General features: G+C 31.2%; 2 protein-coding genes across 8 annotated transcripts in view; one reads left to right on the top strand and one right to left on the bottom strand.

The window, feature by feature from the left end:
• LOC139524415 (pleckstrin homology domain-containing family G member 7-like) overlaps positions 1-11,488 on the top strand; it is a 100,139-nt gene extending 88,651 nt beyond the window's left edge. For all 3 annotated transcript variants that reach the window (XM_071319193.1, XM_071319200.1, XM_071319208.1), the window contains 6 exons: positions 1,151-1,266; positions 4,846-4,939; positions 5,593-5,678; positions 6,355-6,469; positions 7,585-7,682; positions 11,170-11,488. In XM_071319193.1, coding sequence (XP_071175294.1) covers positions 1,151-1,266; positions 4,846-4,939; positions 5,593-5,678; positions 6,355-6,469; positions 7,585-7,682; positions 11,170-11,391 — 731 coding nt within the window. In that variant the 3' untranslated portion in view covers positions 11,392-11,488. The remainder of the gene's footprint in view (positions 1-1,150; positions 1,267-4,845; positions 4,940-5,592; positions 5,679-6,354; positions 6,470-7,584; positions 7,683-11,169) is intronic.
• A 1,844-nt stretch (positions 11,489-13,332) lies between these two features.
• The window catches only part of LOC139524440 (pleckstrin homology domain-containing family G member 7-like), a 144,594-nt gene continuing 133,579 nt past the window's right edge, over positions 13,333-24,347 (bottom strand). For all 5 annotated transcript variants that reach the window (XM_071319216.1, XM_071319236.1, XM_071319225.1 and 2 more), the window contains 8 exons: positions 20,774-20,890; positions 19,984-20,158; positions 18,983-19,098; positions 18,374-18,467; positions 17,405-17,487; positions 17,069-17,207; positions 16,381-16,478; positions 13,333-15,606 (listed from right to left, as the gene is read on the bottom strand). In XM_071319216.1, coding sequence (XP_071175317.1) covers positions 15,385-15,606; positions 16,381-16,478; positions 17,069-17,207; positions 17,405-17,487; positions 18,374-18,467; positions 18,983-19,098; positions 19,984-20,158; positions 20,774-20,890 — 1,044 coding nt within the window. In that variant the 3' untranslated portion in view covers positions 13,333-15,384. The remainder of the gene's footprint in view (positions 15,607-16,380; positions 16,479-17,068; positions 17,208-17,404; positions 17,488-18,373; positions 18,468-18,982; positions 19,099-19,983; positions 20,159-20,773; positions 20,891-24,347) is intronic.

Raw genomic sequence — 24,347 nt, forward strand, 5'->3', positions numbered from 1 at the left:
GAAAGTTGAATTTAGAGACGGTATATCATTGCCTGATTTAGAAAGAGGAATATGATATTCCCAAAAGACATTGAAAAATGAAAATGTTACACTGACATAACATATTTGGTTTCTCTTTCATGTGTTATGTAAATGCTATAATGTGTAACCGCTATGGAAGAATATGATTTACTGTCAGGAAAACTCTTTAATGAGGCAATTATTTCAAGTTACTTAAGTCTTTGACTTAAAGGAGATACTCAACTAAATGATGTACGTGGGACCTATTCTTTAATACACTTCATAATGAATTTGACATTTAATATTTAACATATACACAACTACTTTCGGAGTGGATGATATACTGCAATGACATTGTCCGTCTGTTTGTCCTTTCTTGATGTTTCTTACACGTTACAAATATTCATTGTTAAGAAATGTTTTGAAATAAAGTTAAATAAAGACAACAGTAAGATACCGTTGTTCAAAAGTCATAATTCAAATCGATTTAAAGAAAACAGATCTGGGTTACAAACTTTAACTGAGAGAAACATATCAACTGCTATAGGAAAACAACGAAATAACAGAACACAGAAATGCAACAAAAAACAAACAACAATGCAACATAGAAACAAACTATTAGATAGCAACTGCCAAATTCTGACCTAAGTTGTAATGTTGAGCTGTACCCTGATTCTAATATCTACAGGGCAGTCACTTCCTGTTTGCCATTACTTTCTACTATGTTTTTGAATTCTTAAAATGTAAATTTATGTCAATGTCTGAAACCAGTTGAGCTATGTTTTGTACGGCATCAAAGTATCTGTAAAATTAAATGAGCTTACAATGTAAATTAAATTTTGATAAAACTTAGCAAATTTTTTACGAATGACTGAGTCAATCAATATGCAAGTTTAAGAATTCAAGGATAAATTGCAAATACTATTAACAGAAATGAAACTAATGACTGAATTTAAATATCGTTTGAACTAAAAAGATTTTCAATTTGGAAAAGGCAATAAAACGTAGACATTTATCCCTTGATTAATATGATTTTCATGTACAGCAGTCACCAGATTCTGATTCCACTACTTTGCATCATGTCAGTTTAGACAGTATTAGTATCGGGTTATTAGATAACAATAAACGAGAGATATTTGTCATTTTATAGATCAACTGGATGAAAAGGTCAGGTTGGAGAGAAATAATCAAAGAATACAAGAGATTCAGGAGCACCTTATTTGGCCATCGATAACAGATATTGACCAGAAGGCATACATTCCAGAGGTATGATCATTTATATGACAGTGAATTTACAAGATCATTTCTTGCATCAGATGAACATCTATTTATTCGTAAATTAGTATGGTAACAACAAATATTTTGAGCGATTTTCTAATAAAATTATAAAATCTATTCAAATACTATCAAGTTTGACAAAAGAGGACACCTTACTGTTGACGACTTCATTAAAGATAATTAAGTCTTCGATACATGATTTTTTTTTATTCAAGTTGATATTGGTTTTATACTAACAGCCAGTAACTGCGAGTACTATAAAACTTTTAATTAGAGTATGTTTTGCTTTTTGGGAGTATGGATGAATATATAAACTGTTATGTGTTGTATGTGTTTCTGTGTGATTTTCTGATTTTTATGAATCTAATGAGTTCGGCATTTTTCAACTGATTTTTATAGGTTTTTTTTATGTCAAGCTGCTCCACTACTGTAATCAAGTTAAGGGAGATTTGAGCGATCACGGACATGGTAACCTTGTCAAACTGTGTGCCGGTCTCAAGTTAGGTGCCTACGTGTAGGCCGTTAGTTTTTCAATTGAATTGTTATTATTTTTTCATGTCGAGACTTGAATAGCCGACTATTTGATATGAGTTCGTCTTATTATTGCAGCTGTACGGTTGCCTAAAATGGGTTAAATACACTTCATTAGAACTTTTTGGATAACAAATAACAAATAGGTCAGTTTTCCCTGGGTACAACGACCTTGATGTGTATCTTGTTTTTATATCATTCCACCAGTGTAAATAAGTCATAGGAAACACATTATTTTTCTAAACACACGGTCAACTTTTCAAACTTCCGGCCGGTTTTTTTTTTAGTTGGTCATCATTGGGAAGAAGTCTAAAAACGGTATGTCGTTTTGCAGAATATTTCTACGATGAAACACTATTCATTAGGTCAATAAAATTGTGCCTTAGTTGTTATGGATGCAAAGGATATGTTGTTCTGTTGGTTTATTCATTAAGACATGAATTAATGCTTGGATTATCTGTTTCACGATGCAATTTAAGAGTTTTTCTTTGCAATCAAGAACCATTTATAATAGTAGCAGAAGGCCAAGGTTTAGAGCGTCTAATATTTACATGTTAAATTAAGTTAATTATTCACACATATTAAGGAGTTTGGTATTTTTGTAATACTGCTTTATCATTTAGAAAACAATTATTTTGCTGAGAATGACTCTTTCAAAGAGCCGTATTCGATGTATTAATCTTCCTAGTCTCTAGATAGAATTCAATAAGTAGCTAATCAGAACACGTTCATCAATCCGTCTTTGACAAATAACAAATAGCATATCAAGTTATTTGGTAGACGGTATTCTTGCTTTTTTTTTTAAATATTCTGTACACGTAATACAGATATACTTTCTGAATTTGATACTTTTGTAATTTACCATATCAATATCGATAAGATCACAATGGCCTACACTACGGACTCAATATCTCATCTAGTGGACCATTGATTGGTTAGAACTTAAAGATGGTGAACCGTTCATCTGAAAACTTGTTAATGTTTCGGTGGTATAGCACAACGATGGTAATAATTTATGTTTTATATGCTGATAGATTTTCGCATCATCTACAAACTTTAGACTTAAAATGTCTCAAATGGATTTTACATTTATTTAGACTCGTTTAGCTAAAAGGCTCACAATGGATGCAGATCAACATTTAACCTTTCCAGTGTTTGCTATGATAATAACACATTGGCATTCACCCGAACGACATTTAAATGAAGTTTTTAGTACATAAATAAAACAGAATGCCCTCGTTTCAATTTTTCTTCACCTTCGACTGAATAGAATATGTTTTGTTTGGGGGGGGCACATTCGCCATGAAGCTGTTTTATCAAAAAATCTCCAATTACTGAATTGAAATAATATTATATTTGTTAAATGATCACAATTGTTGGACTTTAGACCTTGTTTACGAAATTCTGACTGTATATTTCATAATAAAATGCGTGACCTTATAAAGAAAAAAATGTAACCGCACTGTCTAGATGTTAAAAGAAACATATTGATCATGATACGTATACTGAATTAGCGGTCTCAATCAAATTTGGATTTTTAAAATTTTGATTCCTTTAGATCTACTAAAGAATATTAAATCAAATCTGAATAATTTCAAACATTTTTGTTTTGTCTACATTCAAAATCTTTCTTTTTTTTTTTATTTAGTACCGTTAAACCACTATTAAAAGTCAGAAGGGTTGAGAGTACACATTCATGTTCAACCCCGCAATATTCCTTAAATGCCTGTTTCAAGTCAGTAGTCATAATTAGTGGTTGACTCTGTTTGTATATCTGTTTGCCGTTAATTGTTTTTTATTATTGTAAATCAGGTGGCTGATTTGCATTTTATAAACTGTTTCCCTTGTGTATGGGCCTTTTATAACTAACGATGCGATATGGATTGTGTTAATAGATCGCTGTGACTTTTAGTTGTAGGAATCAGCGATCTTAATTCTCTGGCGGATAATTGTCTCCTTGACAATCATACCATATTTTTGGTTTATTTAGCAGGAAATACGTCATTTCTTTTCATATCTGTCGAATAATACAATTCGAGTATTCCTATTGTCATTCAAGAAATGTTTAAAGTTGTATAAGGTCGGGTTTTAGAGTTGCAAATATTTACATGATAAATAACGTTAATCATTCACACACATATCATTCAGAAAACAATTGCTCAGCTGAGAAAGAATCAAATAGCATTGTCAATGTAATAATCTCCATTGTAACGAAGACATAATTCAATAAGTAACTTATCGACGTTCGTTCATCACTTCTTTCATTGACTTATAACAGATAACATATCAAGTTATTTTGTTGATAGTACTTTAGGTTCACTACTTTTATAGACTTGAGTGGAATCAGCGGTTGTAACATTGTATTGAAATTGTTGAAAATTCTAATACATCTGTGGTTATACTACTGATGTAGGACTTTTACTCACCAAAAATATTGATCTAGGTATAAGTGATTCGATAGTTGCTGACTTCATTTCAATTTTTGTTCTATTGAACTATTTAAATACTTGGATGCTCGGAGTCTACTTTCACTTTATAATCAACATTTATTCAACCGATTATACCGATACTTCAATATATCATTATTAAAGATTCATATTTTTATACATATCTATTATTAGTTAGTTGTATTGTTTTCTATAAACACCTACAGATCCATAGGGAGTTATTAAAATCTATAAGGGTGAGGTTGAATCCAGAATCCCCTTTCGGTTTTCTAAACGAATAACATCTATGAATGCGTAGGGAGTCAGTATTGAACTGTATAACGAATTCATATCACACGGAGCTTCTAAGATATGTATATGAAAATACAACAAAGTACAATAACAGTAATCGATAACGTCACTTCTATTGTTAACGTGACGTCATGAATGCAGTATAAATCTACTGACCACTTGTGGATATGTAGGGGATAAACATGCGACGGCGATAAAGTAATCGTAACACTATAATATATCAAGGATGTGATGACTATACCTGTTTATGAGATTGTCTTTTATGCATTTAACACAACTTTTCCATTTGTCTTTTTAGTTTTTGAAACAGTGTTTAACAGGTCAACCGTCAGCTAACTTGTTATCAGCACCAAATCGCCAACTCGTACATGAAGGACCACTACTTTTAATACGTAAGCATTTGAAAAATATGAGAACTATATATAAAACACTATTAATTTTTTTTAAATAACTACCTATTGTACATATGTAGTAGTTGTGTTCATTGAAAAAATAATTATAAATAGTGTTCTTAAGCAAATGATTTTCCCTTTTTAAATGAAAAGGAAGACGAGATATAATTTTAGGTGAAACCAGTATTGACCAAGTGATAATAAAACATGACCAAGATACGATCCATGTATTTTAGACGCACGTTTCTCTACACAAGACTCATCAGCTACTCTTTCGTCCAAATTGCAGACTCTATTGCAGTACATTCAGTACTGTTCACGCAGTTCGCTTGCGGTCAATTCAGCACTATTTAGTATTAAGCTTGCGCACGAAACCGTAATCATCAATGGTATCAATCCATCGGTTGTAAAAACTCAACGAAGATAAAAAAAAAAAAAAAAAAAACTTTAAACAAACGGTTTTTACAAACAAGCATTGATTATTATAATGAAGAATAAAAATAAACTTTTGACCTAAGTGCTTCGTTCCTAAAGACGTTCAACATATGATCCCATTTACACCATGCTTTTCACAAATACATGATTTTGATTAACGCATTTGTGCATGATCAACCTTCATCATGTTTATTTCTGATTGTTACTTTTTTATACAGAATCAACGAAAACAGTAGAAGTACAATTATTTTTATTTGATGACAATCTGATTATTACCAAAATGAAAAGTCGACCAACTAGAAAGGTAAACATTAAAATAATTGTAACATTATAATCCTTATCGAAATTTGTTAGCAATATATGAGATTTTGACAGTCATCTTTATCATACCTTTGTAAATTGTGGTTACTGTAACCCAACTAATTTTCACCTGCGATTTATTGTCGCGACTTTTGGGAGAAGAAAATTAATGCGATTATAGATCATCTTCATATTTTAAACCTGGATCCTTCCTTGTCTAAATAAATCAAGTAAATTGGATAATCGCGAACTTTAATCGCCGCGAATGATAATAAAAAAGCTAAACGCAAAATAAAGTATCCGCGAAAATAAGTCGGTTACAAAATAAAATCGCTAAATGAACGGCAGTTTTTGCTGCAATGTTGCCGGATACATGATTCCTTCTACTCTTTAAAGATATAACGAAAGCAGTGAAAGAATGTATTCAATAGATCTTATCAAATAAAGGCAACAGTAGTATACCACTGTTCAAAACTCATAAATCGATAGAAAAAAACATAATCGGGGTTACAAACTAAAACTGAGGGAAACTATTAAATTATATTTCGCTCTTTCGATTAGACGTACGTGTATAAAAAAAAACTTGTGCGTTTTTTTTCGAACAAATAAGATTTTGGAATATTTTTTTATTGTATTTTTTTCTTTCTATAACACTTCAACAAAGTACTTTTTTATTCCAGAAATTGTCCAATGCAGATGACTATCAAACAGATCATGCGTTTTATGAAGTTTATCAACAACCGATAGCATTGGATAGATTCAGCATGCATGATGTCGGTTCGACAGAAGCAGCAGGTATTAAATTAGGGAGACATTAGTTTATCGATTAGGAAGTGGCAATAATAATTGATTGCATTGCATGCACACAAAAGAAGCAAGACAAGGATTGGCGTCTCCTTTTAAACATTTAAGAAGTGCTTTTCGAATTTGCATCCAAAGAAAAAGTCTCAATTGGAAATAGGACATAATCGGGAAAATGACAGATTTGACGTTTTTACGTGTATCTAAAGATCTAAGACCGTAAAAACACATCGCAAGTTATTTGAGGCATCGACACATCGTAACGGTCAACAAATTCGTGGTTTTGACCGTTTAACTTGTGTTGTATTCATTAATATTTCAGTGATTCGTATAATATACGTAGCTAACGATTGTTAATCAGGTCCGTGTAGTGTGAACATGCACTAGTGTAGCTTATTGACTGATATATGTTAACGCCATATAATCAGCAGAGAAATGACATGTTTCTGCTAAGGAATGGGAAGTTAACAATTGGAAGTATGAAATCATCACGTTTGTAGATTCTATTTTTAAGGCGTTAATCTGAGTCAATAAGAACGAAATGAACAATATATGAAGCAGACATTCTATTTTAAAGTTTACTCATATATAAGACGTGAACACTTATTAAAATGTGGATAAACCTGACAAAACAACATTATTATATCTGGAACTGATATATTATAAACGTTGCAAGGAGTTTTTCTCTTTTTTTCTTTGCTAAGATTCTGAATAAATTCTGCTTCATTTGAGTACAATCACATTTTGACCGGTAGTTTCGCACACTACATGACCATTTGGAAAAGTCGATTGTCTACTGAAATGTCATTCAAATATGTTGTCGATCAAAAAGTCCAGTATAGATGTTTCAGCTTCGGAGTTTTTGTTTTTGGAATAATTATGGTTCTTGGCAAAGAAAGAATTTGAGCGACCATCAACAACGAATTTGTATCTACGTATTTGTATCTACGTATTTCATTTCAATTATCTTCATTCTGTTAGTTAACAATTTCAATAAGAATGAAAATTAAAGTAATTTTTAATTTTGGAAAATTCTAATAAATCTATGAATTTATAGACAAATATTCAAATGTATTATTAATTGATACAATATCTTTTTCATTTTTCAGTGAATGGACTCAAATGCATTTTTGTGTTGGTGCATATAAGTCGATTTCAACAAATAATTGGTGTTTATACTCTTCAAGCGAGCTGTGATAATAATAAGGTAAAGAAACATAACTCTAACAGCATATTATGGTTAAAATTGTAATTACAGTGATAAAATAGGCTGACAGATATAGGTCCAAGGTTTACACTTTTCTTTAACGAATTTGCATGAATTAACCAAGCTGTTGAAATACTTAACCTATTATATCAGTTTTCTCTAATAATTAGTACATTTTTTTCCATCAAAATTCCACGTTAACAGTACATTACATTGTTTGAATAGTTATATAACTGCCAATTAGTCGTTACCATACATGTTGTACTTTATTACGCTCAATTTTGCATAATGCATAATATAAAATGATACATCAAAATATATTAACTATATTATGTACTTGGCTGAATTTCTTAGCTACAAAATTACTATGATCTGATGCTTTCTAAATATTGTCCTTTTTTTTTCATATTTAATTTACAAAATTATGCAAATTCGTTGGAGTTTATTCTAACAGATTCAGTGATCACTTACAGTTAATATATCCAAGTGAACTAAAAGTTAACTATTCTACCGACACAGATAAATCTGCTACATATTTAGACCTTTTCTCGAAATGACAACTGATGGTAGGTTGAATACCAACATTTATGACAAACGCAATGAGTTTAATTTTCCTATAGTCAACTTTCCATTTCTATGTAGCAACATCCCAGTGGCACCAGCATATGGAGTATATATGTCTCAATTGAAACGTTACTCTATATCTAACTCAAAGTACGTTGATTTTGTTGAACGACGGATACTGCTTTCTCAAAAGTTGCAAAGACAGGGCTTTGAATCAATCAAATTAAGGTCACCACTCAGAAAATATTACGGTCGCCGTCATTAGCTGATTGGCCATCATGACAAAAGTGTGTCAGAAATCATATCTGACATTCTTCCTCAGTCATAATTACCTTCCATCATTACAGAATCGAACAAATAAATAACACGACGGGTGCCGTATACGGTGCAGGGAATGCTTACCCTTCCGAAGCTGAGTCTTTGTTTACTCCTTGGTTTTGATTGTTATTGTCTTGATTACCTTTGTTAAGAGAGGCGTTTTTAAAAAAACACAGGGGTCCCTGCGTATGCAATAGAGGGACGAAAGATACCAAAGGGACAGTCAAACTCGAAAATAAATTGACAACGCCTGGCTAAAAATGAAAGAAGACAAACAGACAAACAGTAGAACACATGACACAACATAGAAAACTAAAGAATAAGCAAAACGAACCCCACCAAAAACTAGGGGTGGTCTCAGGTGCTCCGGAAGGGTAAGCAGATCCTGCTCCACATGTAACACCCGTCGTGTTGCTTATGTGATAAAAATAATCCGGTAAATAGTATAATTCGGTAGGTCACATTCATGAAAGGGAAGGGGATTGTAGTTACGACGTAAGGTACATATCCGATCTCATTTGTGAAACGGTTATTCCATAACGGTCAACCAACTCGTGATGGCGTACGTAAAATTTACGAAGGGATGATTTCAACTTCACCATCTGGAACTCTTGGTTTAATAGCTTCCTTGTGAGCAGCAACCCTTTATCAAGAAAATCATGATAGGAAATGCAAGCACGGGAATATCGTATCAATTGGAAGATGTATACCCCGTATGCAGGTGATGCTGAAATGTTGCTACATAGAAATGGAAAGTTCACAATTGGAAAGCTGAAATCATCTCTTTTGTCGTAAAGTTTTGTTTTCAACCGACACTCATTGTCAATTTCTAGATGTAAGTCAAGATATGGGGCTGACTTAACTGTATCTGTAGTATCCTTTATATCTAGTTTGGTGGGATAGATGCGTTCAACATAGTCACCAAATTTTGAATTATTTAGTGAAAGAACATCATCTATATAGCGGAAAGTAGAGTTAAAGGATATCGCTAACTTCTTATCTTTCTTCATAAGAAGTTCCTGCATGAAGTCAGCCTCATAGTAATAAAGAAACAAGTCGGCAAGTAGATGGGCACAATTTGTTCCCATTGGAATGCCGACAGTCTGTTGAAAAAACACGTCCTCCGAACGTAACAAATATGTTGTCAATCAAGAAATCAAGCATCTTGACAATGTCAGTTTCAGAGAATTTTTTGTTTGAATCAGAGTGATCCTTTAAAAAGTAGGATTTATCCCTCCCTAAGGGACGACATCAAAAGATCAGTGTAAGATAAAAAAAAACTTAATTCAAATAGTTTGGGGGTGGGGGGTTTGAACTGCTGCAAGATTTGGTTATCCGACATTGATTTTTACATATATCAATATGGGTTAATCAATTTTTCCCAAATTAAGTTAATAGGGGGGTAGGGGGGTCAGTGAAAAAACTATTTGAATTAAGTTTTTTATCCTTCATTGAACTTTTGATGTCGTCCCTAAGACAAGATACTTGTATCTACGTTGGCCATTCTTTTTTATGAAGCAAAGCAATACCAACTCTGACAATTTGTCTTTTAGTTTGGAATGTGGAATACTTGTGTAAAGAGTAGAAAATTCAAATGTTTTAATACACCACTGGGCCGATGCCACTGCTGGTGGACGTTTCATCCCCGAGGGTATCACCAGCCCAGTAGTCAACACTTCGGTGTTGACATGAATATCAATAATGTGGTCATTTTTATAAATTTCCTGTTTACAAAACTTTGAATTTTCGAAAAACAAAGGACTTTCTTATCCCAGGCATAGATTACCTTAGATGTATTTGGCACAACTTTTTGGAATTTTGGATCCTCAATGCTCTTCAACTTTGTACTTGTTTGGCTTTATCATGTTATAAATATTTTGATATGAGCGTCACTGATGAGTCTTATGTAGACGAAACGCGCGTCTGGCGTACTAAATTATAATCCTGGTACCTTTGATAACTATTAATACTATTACAAGATGAAAGAGAGTTAGATTTTATGTACTCTAAAATATCTTTGGAATTTTTAAGTATCCACAACCTGCTTTACTATGTTATTTTAATATAGGAATGCCTGAATAATCAGATTTAAATTCTTTAAACAACAATTAATAATAATGATAAACTCACCAAAGATTCGAATATCATTATATTGAAGTTAAATGACCCGATTTAATATCAACCGATTTTCAATTGTCACTCGATATGTAATCTAAAATTCCTGTTTCTTGTAGTAATCAAATTAATCGACATCGTATTTACGATATAAACGTTTAATGTCTATAATTTATGTCAGATACATACATTTAACTTGTTTAACTTTTATATAAATGAAAGTATGTATAGTACCACTTTATAGCAACGATTATGAATTGAACACCTGGGATCTGCCCCTGTATTTTTCGCGGGGTTCGTGTTGCATAGTCTTTAGTTGTCTGGGTTGTGTTTTAGTACTTTTGTTTGTCATTCTGTCCTTTTTATATTTTCCTATGTCGTTGTAAGTTTATTGTCGAGTTTGATTTACCTTTTGGTCTCTTCGCCGCCTTTGAATAAAGTAGAACCGCAATTAGTTCATGTCATACATAATGTTTTATTAAATTTTCAGGAAAAGTGGATTGAAAAAATTATGGACGCAAAGGACAAGTTTAACTGTAAACATTGTATGATTTTTCATAAATATTCTGGTAAAGAGAAAAGTCCAAAAATTCCAAGTATGGAAACACAACTAAGTGATGACTCAGAGGTTTCTCCTCGAACGCAACGACGGGAAAGAATGGTGAAAACACATCACAAGAAATCCCTTTCTATGGATACGGTGTATATATAACTGTATCTGTGTTGTGATATTTGTTATGGCAATCAAATTGTTAAATATTTAAATGTTTTGTTTGTATTTGTTTTCAAAATTAAATGGATGAAATTAACAGCTTATATTTCAAGGTTTTATAGCATTTTAGTGTTTCTGTTCTGTTATTTTTCTCCTATAGTTCATGTGTTTCCCTCAGTTTTGATTTGTGACTCGGATTTGTTTCAATTATGTGATTTATAACTATTGAACAGTGATATACGTCGTTTGCCTTTATTTAAATGTCTTGTTGTTAATTCGTTCTGCATACGACTTGATGGCACGTGTTTTAACTTCAACTATACAAATGTAAACACTCTGATGTCGAATATATTGTACAAACAATAGGCCCGAATAATTTCAACAGTTTTGTCAAAGACCGAAATCTCAAACGTGTTAAAGGCTATTTAGCAAATTTATAATCGATATATTCTGTTTATGTGCTGCTGTCAAATAGGCGGTATGATATTTGAATATTTAACATATAAGATACTTTTTTTATTATTCACAAGCCTTACAATGAATCAGTTGCAACTATTTTTTTTGTGAATTAAACGATTAGTTTTTCAGCATTGTCTGATTTCTAAAAAGCTTACCATTAATATAATTTCATTTTTCGTACTCCTGGTGATAAAACAAAAATAATTTGAGAATCTTATAAATGCTTTTGAGTGCTTCGCTTGTCATACGTTAAAGTAAGATGTGGTTTATGTGGTTATATAAGTATAGATATGTGTTATGATTTGTGCATAGAATCATAATTGTTGTAGTATAAGCAAATCTTAGATCTGACGTAGTATGGTAAAGTGAAATATTTACATGAACACTTTCTACAACTCGATTAACTTCGACTAATTCCAACAACATTTTAACGGAATACCATGATCGATAGATTGAAGATTCTTTTTGATTGTAAAACAGATATCGTTTGATTTTGAAAATCTATGGTTCCGACGTTTCACAGTTTTGGGGGATTTGACTGCCAGATTTGCAAAATGAAATATTCTACACGATATACAATCGATCGAATATGCTCAGATCAGTCAATACATTTTACACTCTTGTTGGTTTTAGTAAGCAAATCTAGACTCATTTTGGAATTTGTAAATTTTATGATTTTATGTTTCTTTTCAAGCAATATTTTTTTCATAATAATATCTTCGTGTATATTTTCCAACACATTCATTCACTTACTTGTTATTATATACTTCTTAAATATGACAGAACATTTTAATGACCACTCCAACGCACATTTCGGAGTTTAATGTGCCGTTTGCGTAACTTGTTATTTGTACATATCGCTCTGCTTTCAAACAAGGAATTCATGCATTTAGATAAAACTTTTGAATATCATTTGCAGTAGTAAGTTTTTTGGGTGTATCTAGTCAGATGATAAGTTAAACTCAGACACATGTTCATCTTTGTACCTCCTCTTATTAATCAACCTTAATTTGACTCAAAATTATAAAGTCAAGCTAAACCAGTAGCGACTACATTACTCATTGATCGGGTATCGGTTTGGATATTGAAAACTCATATTGTAATTTTGGCCGTAGTTAATATATTTTCCTGTCCGGCACATTTTCATATTCCTTGTTTCCTTTAAGCCGATAGAATCTTTCCCACATCATATTGCAACCAATGAATAAGGACTTGTGTTACGTAGTAACTTAAATATTTCGTGTCTATCCAATATTCTATGAACAAGACTATTAGTTACTCGCACTTTACATTTTCAATAAGATATGATCAAAAACAATTTAGTGTCACTGTTTGGTTGTGAAGATTTCAGACTCGTTTGCCTATATATCAATTCATTTAAATGTCTATGTATTATTAACTGTTACTAACGACTAATCAATGAGCATATAACAAGAGAGTTTATACACAGGGATAAGATCATGTTTGATAACACAACAAACACAAATTTTCATACAAGTTTAATTGAAACAAATAACAGATTGTCATGTTTAAAAAATAAGAAAACAGACAACATTTTCATAACAATAATTTAGGGTGTCACTGCACCAATATTATATAATTTTATATCAATACTTTTACTATGTACATTAGATTGAACACGTGAACTAATACCAATTCATTCATGAAAATGAAAGACAAATATGAAAAAGCTAACCAGATATGAAAAAAGAAGAGAAAGGTAAAATCATAAGATCAATTTCGATATAAATATTCACATCAACGCATTGTTTCCCTTCTTTCCATTGGTTGATATAATCTCTTGTTTGATTTTTTTCCAGGTTGTATTGCCTTCCTCTATCTAAATGTACAATGAAGTTTGGTATTTTTGTTTATACATTTTTAAAATATTTTATTGTTTTATCTACATTTCACCTTTCTGTCTTGTGCCAAAAAAAAATAAAGAGAAATAATGTTTCATGCATACATTCAACTTATGTAAAAAGTCTATTAATCTGATATCAAGTTTCTTATTAATTGCTACATTGATAATATTATAGTATGCACATTTTTTTATTATGGGCCAATTGTACAAAAACGTAGGAAGGTTTTTGTCTTTTTACAATTTTGAAAAGTCAAATGTTTTATACTGTAGGAATTTAACATTAAATTATACAAATACAGAAACTTTACCATCATACAAAAATGTCGACTGGAAACATAATTAAAATCACAATCTGATCCACGATCATAGAATGAAAGGTTTTAAAAAGGATGAAAATATCAACAAGGATAACATTCACATATATTTCAAACTACAAAGGTACAAATGGGTTATCCCTGATTCGGAACTGAGGGACCCGGGACTTTGTCCCTATATCTAAACTAACATTAATTACGACATTTGAAAGCTAAGATCACAGTTTGGTAACGCTTTAATATGAGTGAGCGGTATTTTGTCTCTTGAAAGCAATAACGCATTTACATAAGCAGTTTTGTTGAGGTAAAGTTATCAATACTATTTAATCTAGGATGAAGGGTACAACGGACTACAAAGAACTAAAACAAGTAGTCTTACAATTGAAATACAAAGTAGTTCGATTTTCTGTTTCTTTGTTACATACATCACTACTAAGGCGACCAATGCTTTATGAAATAAACGCAACAGGTCTATACCCCTATTCAAAAGTAATACATCGATTGATATAAAACAAATCAGGGTTACAAATTTAAACCGATGGAACACATCAAGTATAAGAGGGTATGAAAAAATTACTATTTCTAACTTATGGTGTAATGAAAAAAACAAAAAAAGTAAATATTAATATCATTAAAGAATTGTAATAGAGACACATTGCCTTAAACGATTTGCGTAATCAAAATAGATCAATGACTAACATCCACTTTATTCGAACTTTGGCGGATAGTTGTCCCAATGGCAGGTATACGACATCTCTTTTATATTCTATATAAAATAAATTCATATATACTGTCTTCTTGTTTAAAAGTATTATATTGAGAAGCAAAGACAATAAACCAAGAACTTCTGTATACATAGAGTATAATGATTTGGTAGTAACTATGAAGAGTTTGATAGAGTTAGTTTTTATAGGTATTGGTACGTGGGGCATTATTGTTTATTGCCTCCTATTTGTTTAAAATCTTATTTTATTTCACTAAAACTATTTTAGTATGTTTTAACCTTGTTATGTTTTTTTTTAGTATAGTTTGGTGTTCTCTGGATTAACTTTTCATTCTTATCCTATAAATATCCTTAGTATAGAGGTAACATATATAATGAATTGAGAATACGGAAATATATCTTACATACATTTTTTACACTTTGAGGTTATAATCCTGAATTAGTTAATTTTAGAATATATAATATTCGGATATTAGCAGTATATATTGATTTACATCGAATTATATATTTTAAAATATCATATATTTTTTAGTGTAATAGTATATACAATTCTTAACATAACTTTACAAGCAATATTGCAGCACTTATAGGTACAAAAATATCCGGAATGAAAATGTCTTCCATAGGAAGATTTAGATATATACAGAATCTACAGAGTTTGATTTAGTGTGATGATTATGTAATACAATATGTCTCTGATGTCTGCCGGGTGAAGTAGATGGATGAGATATAGATCGTTCTATTGAGTTCACTGATGACATGTCATTGTCTTTAAATGTGCTGCCACTGCTGCTACTAAAATCCTCAGTTGAAAACTGTCCCCTCGCCTGCGCTAATTTTTCTAACCATGCATTCTGAAATAAAATAATTGATTTCAAAATAATGCATACGCATGTACGCATGTTCATGCTGATGTGTTAGAAACATTATCATTGATAATTGCTATGAGGAATGCTCATTTTTAAACGTTACAAATATGAATAAAGATTAAAACGAATATTGTATTTGAATATTCGTTTTATGAGCTGGTACCTAACTGTGGAGGTAAACTTTTCAAATACTTACTTATTATAACACTATTTAAAGTAGTAGAGTATAAAAAAAGAGGGGCGAGATATACAAGAGGAACTGTCAACCTCATAGATCGAAAATAAACTGACAAAGAAATGGCTAAAAAAGACAAAGACAAACAGATTAATAATAGGACACAAGACACAACATAGAAACCTTAATTTAAGTTTCATTGCAAAACAACGACCTATGTGCACAAAATAATCTCGTTCACCCAAAAAACAGTTGAGTTAGCACCATTAGTAGTATATTTAAGGCATTCAAACAAAATTATCATTTTTCAAACTTCTATAACACTATTATAAGTATATCTAAATACAAAAACATGTGTAAATACATACAATAACAGATGAATGTTATACTTGCAGTAAGAGAAATATTAAAATAAATAAATTAACCAAGAGTGATTCTGTTTGAAAGTGACTAAAGGGTATTATGTGAAACACTTCTACCCGGATCATATATTAAACAGAACCAGCATCATCAAAGCAGCTCCAATTATAATCTTATCAATTCAAGTGTGCAAATGTATATTGCTAAACAGACAATCATATTACCTTTGAGGCATCACTTGGACAGCTCATTGTATAAACACCAATTATCTGTTGAAATCTGCTAATCTGTACTATTACAAAGGCACACTTAATTCCATTTGCTAAAACAAACAAACTGTATTTTATTATTTATTCCTTAATCATTCCAATTTATCAAGTTGAAATTCTATATATTTTATTAAAAGAATAAAAACCTGTGATATCAAATATGTTCATGTAATTTAAGTGTTTGGTTTCAATGCAATTAAAATTACTGCATATCAATATGATTATTTGAAGTCGGTTTCCTTTGCATACTTTGCTGCTGTAAACGAATTCAATTCGGTTGTCACGTTCACCATTTTATACATATTGGTACACTAAAAAACCTTTCGAAGCACCTGATATCTTCTTCGGTTCAATGCTTACTCTTTGGGTTTCTATGCTATGTTTTATATTCTTTTATTAGTCTTATTATCATTTTTTTCCGACTAATGCGCTTGAATGTCCCTTTGGTATCATATGCTATCGTTTACATCAAAATACGTTCGTGACCTCTTACATGTATTATATATTCAAGCGTTATTTGCAGTCTGAGAAAACTATGACCTCCTCAATTATACATAAATAAAGTATTTTACACCATAGAGCCTCAGTTTGTAGAAAGCTTAGAATGCAACAGACAATTATAAATAGATAATTATGACATTACCTGCAGCTTCCGATTGGGAGACATCATGGACACTCAATCTGTCCAGAGCAATGGGTTGTCGATGTACAGTGTATTGTATTTTATCCGACTGACTAGAGGATTGTAGCTTTGTGAGGTTTGGTTCATTAATTGATTGTTTCTGTAAGAAAAAAGTTATGAAGTAAACATTTAGTTATGATGAATAACAATATCAATGTTCTTAACCATGATGCAAATGTGTTATCAAATACTCATAAATACTAAGAAAAAATCACTTTCCTCTTACAAATATTACACATGTTTGGTGAAAACATCTATGATAATACATATAACAGCCTCGATGTAAGATAAACTTACTTTCCTGGTTCCTTTTTTACTCCTTGTTATTAATAAAATATCATCAAATAAAAATAGGTATACATCTGTGGATTTAGTTGTCTCTGAAAAAAAAATTATAAAAAATTACCATTATGTATTGTAGTAGTTTTAAGAGCTTAATGCATATATATATTTTACATTTTTGTTTTTGCAGTTCATCTCTTTGTAAGTCTTTTTTCCAATGTTGTGTTTTTATTATGTGTTGTTGGACTTCTATTTGAAGCTACCTGTAAGTCTTATGTTTACTTCCTTTGCAGAAATATAGACTTCTCTAACTATTTTTTTTTTATTTATTTGCAATTTTTAAATAAATTTGATAGTAAGCTTCAAATAAATCAATATACTGCATATTAGTACTAACATGAAATATCAACTATATTTCATTGTCTCAAATTGACTGACGATTCAAAAATGTAACAATCATACTCGTGACAAACGATTTGCGTCGTTTGTTTTCTCTTATTTTTGAGTGTAAATTGACATTGCGATAAGACGTGTCACGGTACTTGTCTATCCCAAATTCATGTATTTGGTTTTGATGTTATATTTGTTATTCTCGTGGGATTTTGTCTGATGCTTGGTCCGTTTCTGTGTGTGTTAGTTACATTGTAGTGTTGTGTCGTTGTTCTCCTCTTTTATTTATGCGTTTCCCTCAATTTTAGTTTGTTACCCCGATTTTGTTTTTTGTCCATGGATTTATGAGTTTGAACAGCGGTATACTACTGTTGCCTTTATTTGATACTTTTTTTAAAAATATTATATCTGAAAATCTCGTCAATGTCAAACTTAAGCAATACATATTATCCATTTTTAATAATTTGTTCAAAAGATGTATATAAAATATAGTAAATAGGAACATATCATTTGATGCTCAAACTTCATAAAATTTTAGTGAACATTTATGGCGAAAAATACTATGTTAAAACATTGATTGCTAAACCTACTTACCAACAAGAGTTAATGGCCCTTCATGAATCAATTGTCTGGTTGGACAACACAATAATTTCTCACATGGTTGTCGTAAAAGTGTTGATTTCAGATACTTCAATAATAAAAATTACAAGTAATAATAAATTTAATGTAAAGCTCCAAATGAAGATTTTTATATCAATAACAACAAAACAAACATAACAAAAAAACGAGCTCCGAGGAAATTCAAAATAGAAAGTATGTAATCAAATGAAATATTCAAAGACTCAAACACATCAAATGAATGGATTACAACTGTCATATTTCTGACTAAGTACGGATATTTTCGTATGTAGAAATTGTTGGATTAAAAGTGTAATAAAGTTACTGAAATAAGATGATGAAGTTTTGAATAAAATATTTGTTTACCGATCATTTGACATCTTCGTCAAAAACGATTAGCGAACTGTAATGGTAAGCATTTTATTAAGTTTTCGTAAACTACCTTTTTAACCTTGCTACGACGGATTATTGTTAACCTTTAAGATTGAGAAATGTATATTGCCTTCTTTTATTTACAAAATAAGTTATCTTTCTTTTTTCGATGTTAATGAAAATGGCATTAAGTTTTCTAACAGATGAATGTACCTCTGGAATAAAAATTCTGTGGTCAAAATCGGTAACTGGTGGCCATACTAGCTGTCTTTGGATTTCTTGCAACCGTTCATAATTCTTTGCCAACCGCATTTTGTCTTCCATTTGTTCTATAAAAAAACATGATCATACTTTATATATTTATAAATAGATATAGGAAGATGTGGTGTGAGTGCCAATGAGACACCTCTCCAGCCAAATAACAATTTATAAAAGTAAACCATTATAGGGTAATGTACGGCCTTCAACACGGAGCCTTGGCTCACACCGAACAACAAGCTATAAAGGGCCCCAAAATTACTAGTGTAAAACCATTCAAACGGGAAAACCAACGGTCTAATCTATATAAAAAACGAGAAACGAGAACACGTATAAATTATATAAATAAACGACAACTGTGAAGTATGTGACGTGAAATTAAGATAAACAGATTACCAGACGATCTAATGTTAAACAATATGAACTGAGACAAAACATCACACTATAATACACTTATCAAGGACTCAGAACCAAATGAATGTGTCGATCGTACACCAGTGCCCCTCTATTATTTTCTATGTTCGGTAGACTGTGAAATTGGGATCAAAACTCCAATTTGGCATTAACATTAGGAAGATCATATCATATCAGTATTAATGTTCGATCATTCCACTAAAAATAAATTAAAAAGTAATGACCTTTAAGCCAAATTGTCCTTTTATCTTTTTTCAATCCAAACGAAAGAAAATGTACATGAATTAACAGAAAACAAGAAGAGGAAATTCTATATTCCTAATACAAAACTAAATAAATGCTTTTTCGTTTTCCATACTAGTAATTCTATAATCACATTAATTCTATTTTATAAGTTATATTTTATGAAACATTTATTTATTTGTACAAATGTATTTGATAAAATTATGCTTCCTACCTTAGTTAGATAAGATTCTTCTTTATGTTTTGGCAAAATCTCGTAAATGAAAGAAAAACAAAATTCCACCTGTCAAGTAACTTACGTAACGAGTAACCCATTTTATCTATCGTATCTGCTAACATTGCTATTTCTTCTTCATTCTCTGTATATTTTCGAATGTTTGCCAATAACAAGGGAAACTTGGTTACATGTTGCATTGGCGCCACTAAAAGATCAGCAAGTTGCAATCGTTTACAGCGCGGGTCTTGTTCGCACCACTGAAAAACACATATTTTGAAAGTGTTTAAAACGATAATTTGTGAATCATAAGGATGTCAAACGAATGCAACAAAGATAGGTATCTAAACTTATACTTTGAAATAGCCAATTTATAAAAGGAAACAAATGTTTCCACCCTTTAAATATAGAACTGATCAAAAGAAAACTTTGTGCAAATCGAGACGGAGTGCATCAACTAGAAGAGAATCTCCTGCTTCGTCTGCATCAAGGAATAATCCAAAGTTAAAGTGGGAGATTAAGCCGTGTATATAGTGGCATATATTTTACGCGCTTCGATAATATAAGAAACACGTTTGAATGCCAAGTTTTGCTGACGTGTTTTTAAGACATAACATGATATTTGTTTAGCCCAGTAAAATAATACCTTAAATTGTCCAATATGAAAGATATGTTATTTCTGAAAGAAGAAATTTATTTAAAAGTACTCTGCTTTGTAAAATCTGAGAAATTAGGGCATAGTATGTGTACTGGTAATTTGATTTTAACATAGACATACAGCTTTACACAGCAAACATATCATAGATGGAACATTAACGGTGTGGACAAGTAGATAAAAGTTTATACTGTAATTCATACAATCAAATGAAATTTACCTTCTCAAATTCTGCAAAATCGTCACGACACCTGAGTTTATCTATATATGTGAGGGCGTTTGTATAATTAAGGCAGTAAGTATGGTACACGCCACCGTCCTTTGAATGTGTTATGAACTGAAATGAAAAGTAAAAAAGTCTGGTAATTAAAAGATAAAACATAATAACGACAAAGATAGCATAATTTTCATCTAAATCTCACAACATCGACATTTGTCGTAATAGCATATGCGCTTGTTCTTGTTCTTATTTGTTTGACACTTTGTGTGCGTTCCCAATATATATAAATCCAGAATCGCTTCAAAAGCACCAAATCACTTTCTTTTTTACTCTCCGTGTTTGTATTTTGTAGTTTTATAGCTATAAATCATCTATCACTTTGTTGAGTAATGTTATTTTGGCAATACTCAAAATACTTATATCATATATTTCAAAATATTCAGTTTTGATAGATGTTACTATTTTCAAGAAAGTGAGGAACATCATAACACAATACTTAAACTGTATAAGCATTTTAGTTGAACTTGCAAAATATTAGTTGTCAAGTTATTAGATATTTCATTAATTCTCCCATAAAAATGGCCGCAAAGGTCAGTCAAGCTATTTTTGGAGGTAAATCGCATTGTATCAATATTAATTAGTGGTCGATAATGGATAAAGCGTTTTAATATTTTCCTAGAATTAGACCGGATGCAGACAAAACACGTCCAGTGAGGATCGAATTCCTTTCGTTCATCTCAGTGCAATAAGAACCCAAACAATTTACTAAATAACTCAGACTAAAAAACAAAATATTTAAAAATCTTAATAAAAGTACGCAGTCCAAAACAAGTATACATGTATGTATTTTTGATTGAATTGTAGAGAGCCGTGGTGAAGTGGTTAGCGCATCGGACTACTAACACATAGGTTCCTGATTCGCTCCCAGCTCCGTAGAGACATTTTCAGGGACTGAATTTTCGGCTCTCCCTTGACACCATTTGCAAGTACGGTTTTGCGAAACGATGTCATTCCGTCGTAAGGGGACGGTAAATAGCTGACCCGTGTTAAGAGCGAGGTATATCTCTTGCACGTAAAAAACACCATTGTAGATTTCGAAAAAGAGTAGGTTAATGACGCTAAAAGGAATCATTGACGCCATACAATATACTCACAGTATTTACTCTATGAACAGAATGAAGTAAGAGTTAAATTTTGAGACTTTCATTATTTTGTTTGACGTTTTAGTTCATTGTAATTTTACACCCAACAAAAATACCTAATAAAGGTCCATGTCACAATTTATCATTTATACAGGTCTTTCATACTTCAATAATTGTAAAATATCAGATTGTAACTGCTAAATGACAATCAATTCAGTTGAACATCCAAATTAACTGTATTAAAGGAAGACGCAACTGCTTGTGCGTTGCTATAATTATGTCTTCTTTATCGATTGTAGTCGCTAGGACAAGATGAATATTATTTTACAAAACCATACAATACTGATTCTAATTCTTTTATACCAATCTGACAACTTAATGAAGAAAAAACATTCTGGTTCGTGGATAGTAAGATTTTCTGTTGTGTTTTCAATCGCTATAGAAACGCAATATGTCACAGCATAATATATTGAGGTCAACATATGAATGAAGTAGAAGCACACAGACAAAATAACAGATTACGATGTTGATCAACCTGACACTAAGAGGAATTGAGTTATGTGTATATGAGTATGGTTTATACCACAGAGTTATGAAAGAATGTCATTTCAATATTTTCTACTATACAATAAAAAGGTTATGACGCAGTTATATTGTGTAATTTATGTGGGAATAGTGTTTCTCGAAATATATCATATGGCGTTCGCTTTTTTTGAAGTCTTATTCTATAAAATCGCCTTAATTATCAATTTTGATTTGTTAAAACAAAATTTCCCTCAATATATTTATTGTTTATGCAATTGAGAAAAAAATCAAACTACTTTTTAATGATTTGAAGAGATCTTTATAGATAAATTTATTGTGAAAAAATTAGTAAAAGAAAAGCAGCAAATAGAAATGAATATTTCATTTCTTTTCAATCAAAAAACACATTAAATTTCAACGAATTTGCTATCAATCATGAATTAATGGGAATTGTGCGCCAATTAGTTTTCATTAATATCCATTACAGAAACTCTAGACGAATTTTATTCAGATAATATGTTTCATAGATTCATGAATTAAGTTTGTCTCACTGGTTACAGAGATGTAAACTATAATCAATTCACAATTAAAACTTAGGAATAGGTAGTTATGATGTGTACTGATTTTCAGCGTTCGTTTTTACTTAAAGTAAAATGGTAATAAGAATACATGCGAAAAGAAAAGGTCAAAGACCCAAACAATTATAAAAACGAGAAGACAATTCTCCTCAAAAGGTTAAATCGAATTGCATATATTGAAGAAGTTTGAGGAAAGGCCATGACTGGCAATATGAAGTTGTAAGTACCGAAGCACATATAATAACTCCGAGTTTTTTTGGGGGGGGTTCGTGTTGCTCAGTCTTAAGTTTTAAGTGTGATATTTTGTGTATTATGATTCTCTATTGATCTTTTTCTTATCAAGCCATGGCGTTGTGTGTTTATTTCAGACATGTGAATTTGAATTTCCCTCTGATATCTCTCGCCCCTTTTTAAGAATGAAGCAGGCGGACTGAATCTTTTTATCATTTATATTTTACAATAAGTAAAACGATATTATGAACAGCTTTATAAGAGATAACTGTATCCGTCGAAGAGTGTGTATAGAAGAAAAAATGACATTTGTTTTCTACTTATTCATTTTTCAATATTATGTTTTCGTTCCCTAAAACCTTAGATGTTATTATATAAAAATTATCTAGTAGGGTCAACATCTAGGAATCAGTTTTCCATCCAGAAACCCTTATATAACAGATTTCATTTGAAACTTATAAAATCAACAACCTAACTTAAGTGCTCACTAACAAGAATGCATTTAACATTTACGCTCAAATTTCCAAAACTGCCGATCACGATAGGTTCCGTTACTTTACATGTAGCGATGAGCCAAGAGCAGTAAATATGTACATTCTTCACTGTTTTCATAACAATAGGACACCTTTATAAGAATGAAGTTATCAATTATAAAATGGACGGACACGTCGACTAATATATAGAACCGTTTACTGTAAACGATATTATTTTCACAGATACTTTATTTCGCGTTATACCAATTCTAATCCATTTCGTGGCTTTTAAAATTCGTGATTTTCTTATTTACTTGATGTAGATAAATAAAGATTTACTAATTCGCGACGATTTATATTCGCGTTATTTTCTCCTCGCAAAAGTCGCGAAAATAAGTTGGTTTACAGTAATCAACACACTGAAATAAGCTTAGACAAACAAATACAAGAGTCATAATATCTGTTTCTTAACAAAGTGGAATATATTCAGAAGGAAAACGTTAAAAACGAATAACGTTATGTAGCAATTACATTAGTAGGGTTCATTTTTGGTTATTGATACGTGTGTGGGCAAAATGAAATTCCAATGAGATTTATACTTCATGTTGATTACGTATACAATTTC

Source organism: Mytilus edulis, chromosome 1 (assembly GCF_963676685.1).
Source record: "Mytilus edulis chromosome 1, xbMytEdul2.2, whole genome shotgun sequence".
In the NCBI taxonomy this organism is placed as follows: Eukaryota; Metazoa; Mollusca; class Bivalvia; order Mytilida; family Mytilidae; genus Mytilus; species Mytilus edulis.